Source organism: Chiloscyllium plagiosum, unplaced genomic scaffold (genome assembly GCF_037043375.1).
Source record: "Chiloscyllium plagiosum isolate Xiang-an unplaced genomic scaffold, Cpla_swu_hap1 HiC_scaffold_13, whole genome shotgun sequence".
In the NCBI taxonomy this organism is placed as follows: domain Eukaryota; kingdom Metazoa; phylum Chordata; class Chondrichthyes; order Orectolobiformes; family Hemiscylliidae; genus Chiloscyllium; species Chiloscyllium plagiosum.
This window is the reverse complement of record NW_028270151.1, coordinates 65,327,763-65,338,020: the sequence shown is the minus strand read 5'-3', so window position 1 is coordinate 65,338,020 and position 10,258 is coordinate 65,327,763. Positions and strand designations below refer to the sequence as shown.

The 10,258-nt window shown below is 39.1% G+C and overlaps 1 protein-coding gene across 2 annotated transcripts in view; it reads left to right on the top strand.

The window, feature by feature from the left end:
* The first annotated feature begins 949 nt into the window (after window positions 1-949).
* Window positions 950-10,258, top strand: part of pxylp1 (2-phosphoxylose phosphatase 1) — a 162,246-nt gene continuing 152,937 nt past the window's right edge. For both annotated transcript variants that reach the window (XM_043702041.2, XM_043702040.2), the window contains exon 1: window positions 950-1,258. In XM_043702041.2, coding sequence (XP_043557976.2) covers window positions 1,208-1,258 — 51 coding nt within the window. In that variant the 5' untranslated portion in view covers window positions 950-1,207. The remainder of the gene's footprint in view (window positions 1,259-10,258) is intronic.

Below are 10,258 nucleotides of genomic sequence, written 5' to 3'. Positions count from 1 at the left end.
CTCCCTGTGTGAAAAAATATTCCTTTCACATCTCCTTTAAACTTACCCCCTCTATCTTAAACCTATGGCCCTGATAATTGATATTTCTACTCTGGGAAAATGCTTTGATTATCCATTCCATCCATGCCCGGCATAGTTTTGTAAACTTCTATCTCCCCATCTTCTGACATTCAAGTGAAAACAAACCAAGTTTGTCCAACCTGTCTTCATTGATCATAATTCGATTACAAATGAATATAATGGTGCTTACTGTAGAAGATCAAAAGCCCCATTCTGGTGAGAAGACCCATCTACCATCTGGAGAGAGCACAATCATTTCCAGTTGTAGCAGGACAGAGATGAACGGCCCAAACCGTTCTGAATTTTATCTGCAATTGCAGATGACACACTGTGGACTGCCCAAAAGAATGTGCTTGACATAGTTATAGAGTCATAGAGATATAAAGCACAGAAACAGACCCTGTCGGTGCCACGCATCCATGTTGAAGAGATATCCTAAATTAATCTAGTCCCATTTGGCCCATATCCTCTAAACCCTTCCTATTCATGTACCCATGTTGCGATGCATACACCTAGAATCCCAGTGTTGGTCAATGTATTGAGATGAAAGCATGACAAAGGAAATCTTCGAAAATAAGAAAAAATCCGATCGATTTTTAGTGCACCAGTGTGCACTAACATTGAAAAATGTGAAAATAAAAAGACTGAAATCTCTTTGATAAATCTTCGCTTCAATTCAGCAGTGCCAGACGAGCTAAACACAATTTGTTTTTAGGTGTGAGTGTGTGTTTGTGTTTTGGTGTCGAGCTTTGTTCCCCCCAACTTTCAACCAGTAGGTGGCGGCCAATTACACGTTTTTTTTCCTAAACTCCTGAACACTTACCCAGAAACTGGGTGAAAGGAAGAGAACAAATACTTTATCGGTTCCAGCAGTGGGGAGCAGGCTGATAGCTGGGTGAACACTAGGGTCAGGCGAGTTGGCGCTAGTTTGCCAGCCTGTCGGTGCTGTTGCACACACTGCATGCGAGAGTTTCGACTTCCCTCCCCTGTTCCCTTGCTCTCACTCTAATTGCCGAGGGAGAGGCGAGGTAAGAGCGGCAGTGATATTATCGTCAAAGGCAGCAGATCTCTCCACCTCCCCCCCCCAAGCGCATGACTGTGAAGCACCATCAGTCAAAGGGAAAAGGAAGAAGACACAAAGAGTTGGATGCAAGCGACGCCGTCAGTGCTTCTCACACACACTCCAGAAACACCCAAGGTAAGGATTCGGAACAGCTTCCAGGAAATGTAGTCCCTCTGCTCTGTTGGCTTTTTATTTGTGAAAATAGATTGAACCTGAAACAAAAACAAAATCTGATAAAGCAGGCTTTCCCTTCGTTGTTGATCATAAAAGCCACCCTCAAAGTGGCTTCGATTGGGAATAACAAGCGTTTAGTGTTATGCCACCCAAGTTACGATGGATTTGAGGATTACATTTACCACAGTATGTTGCTAACAAAGGATATTAACTGGCGTCCGACCTCCTTGGCAGATTGTTTGGGAAAACAAAATATCTCATTCAGTTGTCTCTATAAATATTTTCCCTTTTTAATTGTTAAACAAAAGTCCCCACGTTGATGGTTCGCTGAATGCTGTTCCCACCCATGTGCTATGGTTTGTATATTTTACTCCAAATTGTGTTTTGCAAAATTAGACTGTAGCGGACAATGTTGTGTACAGTTGCTTAAGATCCAGGATTGGCATTGTTTGTTGGGTTTTTTCAGTGATTTGACATTTACTTAAAACTTAGGAGTCTAATTCCCTGAATGAACTGCCAGATCATTTTCAGGGATTGGGCACCACAGAGACTATCAGATGGTTTATTACAATGTATCTGGCCTAGATTTCCTAGTGATTTATGATATTGATGTGAATGGTGAGCTCAGTTTCTGGACCAGACAACAAAAGGTGTTGAAAGTGTGTCTTATGCTGTAATAATGTATCCCAGACTCATCTCACCATTATTTACGCATCGCCATGTCCTAAACAAGGAAACAGAGAAAATTCTTGGAAAACATGTGTGAATGAATAAATAGTGAAAATACAGATTATTTTTGCCATGGAGTTTGTGAAATAAACATTAGAACGATTGTGAAGTGGGGGAATTAGAGTATGTGAATTCAATGAAAGTAGGCAAAGGACCTGCTCTTGGGTCGGCTTGCCTGAGTGCGCCTGAGTGGAGTCAGTTTCAGGAATGGAAGTCTGCCAAAACACCTCTGCCATGTTGGCAGCTGATATAAGTTTATGATGCAACAAATGCTTTAGTTGTTTCTGTGCAAACTTTTACATTGCAATTTTCAGCAGTTGAAGGCATGATCAACATTATGCCTTTTATTGGATTATTAAGAAAGTATATTTGCATGTATTTTATGAAAGAAAGTAGCATTTTTCACAACCTCAGCATGCCCCGAAATCTTAAAAGCAAATGAAAAATTTCTGAAGGACTGTTATATATTAAGAAATATTGCAACCAAATTGAACACAGTGAGGTCCCGCAAACACATGATGATATTTCCAATTCAAATATATTTTATTGAGTTTATGGATTTTTTTGTAAACCAAAATGGCTACAATTTTACATCTTGACTTTAAGCTGGTTTTGCTGGATTTATCCTGAGATACGGTTATGTCATGTGGATTCTGCAACAGCATATTTTTGCTTCCTTGAGTGGCATGGGCAATGGGCAGAAATATGGAAAAATACAGCAATATTTAAAAAATCAGAAACCTGATATCAAAAAATATTTCCCACCTTCTCCTTAAGATTAGGAAGATGTTTAGCAGGCTTGCCTTTATTACTCAGACTGAGTATAGGAGTTGGGACGTCATGTTGAGGTTGTACAGGATATTGGTGAGGTCTCTTCTGGAGTACTGTGTGTAGTTCTGATCACCCTTTTGTGCAAAGGATATTATTAAGCTGGAGAAGGTTCAGGAAAGATTTACCTGGATGTTGTGTAGAATGGAGGGTTTGAGTTATAAAAATAGGCTGGGACTTTTTTGATTGGTGCATGGAAGGTTGAGGGGTGACATTATAGAAGTTTTAAAAAATCATGAGGGGCATAGATTAGGTGAATAACAAGGGTCTTTTTCCTGTGGTGTGGGAGTTCAAAGGTCGGGGGCTGATTTTAAGGTGAGAGGAGAAAGTTTTGAAAAGCACCTGAGGTGCAAATGTTTTACACAAAGAATGGTTAGTGTGCAGAATGAGCTGCCAGAGGAAGTGATGGATGCAGATACGGTTACAATATGTAAAAGACATTTGAGTAAGTACATGAATAGGAAAGGTTTGGAGGGATATGGGCCAAATGCAGGGAAGTGGGAACATGGTCAGCGTGGACGAATTGGAGTGAAGGGTCTGTTTCCATGCTGTATAAATCTATGACTCTATGACTTTATGATGCTATGACCTTTTACTTTGCATTTCCATGTCATTAATATCCAACTTGCCTTATTTCTACATAGCTTTCAATTCCCCTCTCCTTTCCTGAGAAACTAGATAGGACACCAATTCCTGACATTCCTGTCAGAATGGTTACCTGCTGTCAGCAGCTTACTGCCTGCTTCTTTGGGCCTCCAGATAGCTATGGCTTCCTGACAATGTCCCGACACTGAATGAACATCCTCCTCCCCTGTTCTTCATATATCATCATGCCTTCTTTTGAACCAACTCTCACAACATTTCAGCCCTTCAGGACTTCACTTTGGAGCTCAGGAATACTTATGATTTACTGCTTTACCGGTATGCATATGCATCACGTACACCTATACAAAATGCATCTTATGACTGTTAGCTTCATTTTTTACTATTGTCTTTCTTTGTACTCAGTTGGATGAGGCTTACGTTGCTTTTTAGCACATTGGGAAGGTGCCAGCTGGTCATGGCAGGGAATACAGCAAATTCAATGGGGTGGACATGTTGCTATACTGGATCAGTCATGCTCTCATTGAATGGTGGAGCAGACCTGATGGGCTGAATGGCCTACTTCTGCTCATACCTCTTATCGTCTACAGCACCGTGCTACATCAATGTCACATGTACAACGTGTTCCAACAGCTTATGAGGCAGATGCATTGCACAAGCTTCAATCAAACAGCCATGTTTCAAAGTCAAAGGGGACCAGTCCTCAGTGGGGTCAAGGGGATCAATATTCTGTCAAAGATGACTGCAACAGTTAGTCAAGGGGCTCACCAAATATCAGTCCAGGGCTTGGAAATGGTTTGTTCTGCTAATCAGATGTAACAGTCCAGGTAGGTCAGTCAGGTTGTTATGGAGACAAAAGTGTGGTGGCGGATGAACCATTCCTGTAATGAGTGAAAATGAGAGACTGAGAATGATAATGTGGATAGAAGAGCAGTCAGTGGTGCTGCAAGAACAGGAGAGGTGGTGAGATGTCCCCAGTGAGTGGATAGGATATAGAAGGGCAGGAAGGATTCAGAAGGATGACTTGCATGTGAATCATTGAGTAGACATGCAATAATTACAGTTGTAGTCTATGAGCCTTAATGAGATGACGAGCAGTGGCAGAATAGGAGTAAGTGGTGGCCTGGTCAGTGTAAGGTAGCAGAGAGAATATGGTGGTACTTACCCTCCTAGTGTCCAGACAATCATTAGCCATCTCCTTGCACTACGTGCATTGCATTTTCACCTGGAACACTGCATTAACCTGAGCCACCATCTTTGTCTAGCCTGGGTGTGTTTGGTTACATGGTCTCATTTGCCAGTCAGCTGGAAAAAGCACTGGCCTCTTCTATAACATCCTGTCCATCAGCACCTCCAGGTTTCTGCCCAAGTACTGATGAACTAACTTATGATTCTGGGCCATTTCCTTCAGGACAGTGGTGCAGGACAAAGTCTGAAAGGCAATTTCTGACCTGTAGCATCTGATGTGGCTTGCATTGAGCATTAAATATGGCACTAATAGCATGAACATTGCAAAATCCAAGCAGCAGAAAGCACTTCTGTCTCTCCTCCTGCATCATACTACAAGATGAATGCCACAAGGCTGTTTGCAAATTAATGAGATGAAGAGCTGAAGATTGGTTGAGAAAAAAATGCCATAAACTGTGGCATGCCAGGCCTCATAAATCTCAGTCAAGAAAACACTGTCAAAAATAGATAAAATTCAGTAGAACTGCCCTTGAACAGATGCAGAAAATGATCAAGAAAACTAATAGTATACTGGCTTTTATGTCTAGAGGGCTGGAGTACAAGGATACAGAAGTTATGTTGCAGTTACACAAAATCCTGGTCAGACCACACTTGGTGTAGTGTGAACAGATCTGGGCACTACACCTTAGGAAAGAGACAGTGTCCTTGAAGGGAGAAGAATGTAATTTTGTCAGAATGCTACCAGTACTGCAGGGGTTAAGTTATGCGGAGAGATTATACAAATTAGGCCTGTTCCCTCTAGAATTTAGAAGGTTAAGCAGTGTTCTGATTGAAGTCTTCAAGATATTAACAGAAAACAACCAGGGTGGGAAAAGATAAACTATTGTCACTGGGGATTCTAGAACTCGGAGACATGGTCTGAAAATTAGGGCAGACTATTCAGGAGAGATGGTAGGAAGCATCTACACGCAAAGGGTGGTAGACATTTAGAACTCTGCTGCAAATGGCAGTGGATGCAGGATCAATTGTAAATATTAAATCTTTGATAGATAAAATTTTGTCAAGTAATTGTGTAAAAGGACATGAGTCAAAGGCAAGTATATGGAGTTAGGCCACAGGGCTTATTAAATTAATGATAAAACATTTAATAATTCTAATCAATTTTATTAAATAGTGGAACAGGTTGGAGGGGCTGAATAGTCTACTTCTTTTCTGATGTTCCTTTGTTATGTAAATCTGGATGATGTCTGTTCATTGTAATTATGGAAAGTAATAGCTAGACACTGCACTGGTATGACTGCCCCTATGTTGTGTGAATTTGTATTTCAATTGATCAGGTGCAAGAACCTTGGTTAATTATGTTTCTTAATAGGAATTAATGCCAGGTATATTGGCTTCATTATTAAAGCTGATTTCTGGCTGGAGCTAGATGCAGGAACACAATAATTGTTACATATTGATGAAGCTGAAACAGCAAAATCACAATTCTTGTTGAGAACCCAAAGTGCAAGGCCAAGTCTATTGTGCAAAACAGCATAAAAGTTTTGAAATCTCTAAAGCTATGTGAGAAAGCAATTTGTATGATAGCTTTTGGGATTTGGAAACCACGGGCTTTTACTAAATCATTGTTTTATCTCATGCTTTTATTACAAATATCAACCACATTCACAAAGTATATGTTGGAGCCCTATCTCAAGAAACGTGAGTCAAATTTGTTCTGTTTGAAGCCAAAACATATAGAAATGTATATAAAATTGTGCAATTTAATTAAATGATCTCATTGTGTTTGCCCAAATAGCAGAGCTGTCTTGTTGGTTACTGATAAATGGATGAAGTATCTGCTTTATTTTTTTCTTTTTGAGGGAAAGTGATAACCTTTTCTTGTGGCTTGTTTGGTCAAGGCAGCACATACCTGAACCTCAAATTGCTAAAGATCCTACTATCAATTTATTTTTCTATTATGTTAACTGATCTTAGCCTGAGTAGCAGTAGAGATGGTAAAATTTCTGTAAGTACTCCCAAGATAGAGAGAGGAAAATTAACAAAAGTTATCACTTATGATTGCAGCCAATCCTCACTGGAAAGAATATGCAAGCATAATTAGGCTTGGCTGCAATTTTGAAAAGGGGTTTTTAATCTATATCTGTGTACAATTAAGATCATCACTACCTTTAGAAAATTAAAATAAAAATAGAAATTGCACATTAGCTCTAAATGGAGATTAATGTTTTGAGTAAAAACGTTTTGTTAGATGTACCAAACAGTTTGAAGTCAACTGTAATGAAAATGAGGTGAAAAGAAAAATATTTATATAGCTCCTTTCTTGATGTTGCAAAACATTTTACATCCAGAGGAATATCCCTGAAGTATTTTTATTGTGGTGATGTAGGAAACATAGTGCCAATTTGCATGCAGCAAGATCCCATAAACAGCAATGTAATAATGACGAAAACATCCGTTGACTGAGGGATACACATGGGTCAGAAACCAGGAAGCACTCCCTCGTACTTCTTTTGAAGTAGAGCCATTGCATTTTTTACATCCAATTAATAGGGCCTTTTTGACCTTGTCTGTGAAAGATAGTACAAGTGACCATGTAGCAGTACCTTAGGGTTGCACTGGAAAATCAACTTTGTGATTAAGTCCAAAAGTAAGGTTTGAACCCACAGCCTTCGGACTCAGAGGCAATCGCTTAACCATCTAAGCTGCAGCTGAAACTGGCATGTGAAATGGATGACACCAATTTTCTACCAAAGTTAAAAGTGAAAATGCATCCAATGGTGCCTAGGAAAGGTGTGAGAGTGTGGATTTCCAAAGGAACATTCAGCAAAAACACGTGAAGGGCAATCAATCATTTACTTTTGAGTTTGACTGCGATTCACTGAGATCTGATTGATCTCTGACCTAACTCCATATGCCCACCTCTTTCCTATATCCCTTAATGCATTTAGCTAATAAGTATTAATTTCAAATTTAAAATTAACTATTGATCTCGCATCAAATGCCATTTTGTGTAATTGAGTTTCAAACTTCAAGCACACGTTGCATGAAGAAATGTTTCCTAATTTCAAACCTGAACAACCTGACTATGTCCTCTAGTTCTAGACTGTCCAATGAGATTAAATTGTTTTTTCCAAACTGTCCTATCTCTTCCCCTTAATATCTTAAAATATTTCATTATATCACACTTTAAACTTCTAAATTTCCAGGAATACAACTGTGGTTAGTTTATTGTGTTCTTATAGCTTAATACTTGTATTATTATTATTCAAGTAAATCTATGCCACACTCCCTCCAAGACTAACTCATCCTTCCTAAGATATGTTGGCCAGCACTACCCTCTGCAATCCAGGTACAGTCTAGACAATACTTTATCTAATTGAAGCATTCTCATCTCTTCTATCCAATTTTGCTTGATATAAAGGTGACTGTTCCATTACCTTTTTTGATCATTTTGGGAACTTTTGGACCAGTAAATGCATGCTTGTAGAAAACTTTAAAAATTACTTCCTTTGCTACGGAGAGTTATTCCAGCTATGCCGATGTTTCTGGGATAGACTGACTGCATCAGTGCACTTCTCCTCCTCTCTTATAGTATAGAAAGCCAAATACCAGTACACTTCTCAATTGTTCCTGTAATAAAAATCATGGCATTAAGCAAAAAAAAAGACTATTATTCGAAACACCTCGTTATCTGTTTTGTTTAGACATATTTGAGTTTTTTAAAGCATCTGATAAGAAACACAATATGACAGGCAGGTAGCACAGAGTATACATGTATCATAATATCAATTATTTGGATTATGAGTTCGACTGACTGATCTAATTCTAACAACTGAGATTATTCAAGATCTTCATTTCTTGTCCAAAGTTGAAAATAAATATTGTGCAACATGAGAAAAGAGCTGAAGAGACTGAAAAATAAATGCATTTATACAGTACCTTTCATATCTTTAGGACCTCCCAACTTGATTTACAGCGAAATGATTACCTTTGAAACTAATCTCTACTTTGTTGACACATCTTTCAATTTGCACACAAGATCATACAAACAGCAGTGTGGTAACTGACGTGTTGAACTGTTTTTTGGAATTGTTCTTGAAGAGTTAGACATGGTCTCTGTGAGCATTGTCCCAGGATCTATCTTCCTCATGAACAGTTTAACAATTAATCAATTGACCTTAGAGAAACAAGCACTTTAACTATTGGAATATTGATTTCGTAGGAACTCAGGAGCCATCACAATCAGATTATTGTACATGGATCTTATTTAACCTTATTCTCGACTACAAGAATGCTATTTTTTCTTATTTTTTATGGCCAGTATCTCTTACAGAAATCCAAAATCCTGTACTGGTAATCATACAGTAATTGCAGTATCAGAAGCCAACAATTTCATTACCATTACTGCTCCACTTTATTATTTCAGCTGGCCAGGGTGTGAGTGAAATGTGATTTGAATTTTTCTTTCTTTATATTGGAACATTTTAGTAAAATGTTCATTTACATAAACCTCTTTTAATTTCAGGAGGATAGGGCCTATCCAGGGAGTTAATAATATTTAATTGGAACTTAGTTAGGCTTATATCAGTTTCAGAAACTGAGCAGTATGGAGTGTACATGTTCAGGTCTTTTTGAAGTAAATGCAGTAATTGAATGACCTATAGTGCACTGTTTGAAAGTGTGGTAGTCATGATTTTCTCCGGTGAGTGCCACTGGTCGAGGTCTTGGAGGTCAATGGTTTCAGGCAAATTCTGATTGTTTGAAGTTGTAAATCCGAGCAGCAGCTGCACTGTCTCTATTGCACACTTCTCTTCTGGGGATTGACTAATGTTTCAGCTGTGCATGGCACTTCCCATAAGATCAGCAATTTCTCCCAAGAATATAGTACAGTTCGGATGGAGTAACAAGACTCTGCTGTAAGAGTGAGGGGAGAAATGGAGTGTCATTGTGAAATGAGGAGAGTTGTAAAAAAGCAATGACAACATGAAGACTGCAATGTGGAGACGGAGAATGACAGATGGAATTGAGGGAGCAGAGGTTGAAAGGGGGAACTGCAGAAGATGTGGCAAGTGTCACAAGGAACTGTGAGAGAGGAGAAGAGTCCCTCTTTTAAATTGGGAAGAGGATGAGAAAATTGGCACTATTAAGATAAACAAAGAAAATGCACATTGTTTAGGTTTAGAGCTGGTAACTTAACTTTCAACTCATTGTGTCAGAAATTCAGTGGAACCTTGCCCAGTTTGACTTGGCATTCATTCTCCCCCAACTCTTCTTCCTCCTCCTCCCTAATCAATGACAGATCCTACTGACAGCAACATGACCATCACTATTAAATGAGTAGTATGCCACTTAGTTTGTAAGGTGGACACTCTTTGGCAACATGTGGCATTGTTTGTGTACTGACCTCTTAGCAGTGGAGTTCTGCTGGATACAAGCCTTAGTCCATTTCGCATCTGTTTAGCAAGAACCACGATCACCATGGTAGGTCAAAGCCTGCCACTTGTCGGATGGCTTTTTTATCAGCAAGCAATGTGTTAGTGACTTTGTACATTTTTCATTCCTCAATGCAAAGGATATCTGCTTATATATCTGACAGAGAAAGGTTGCGGC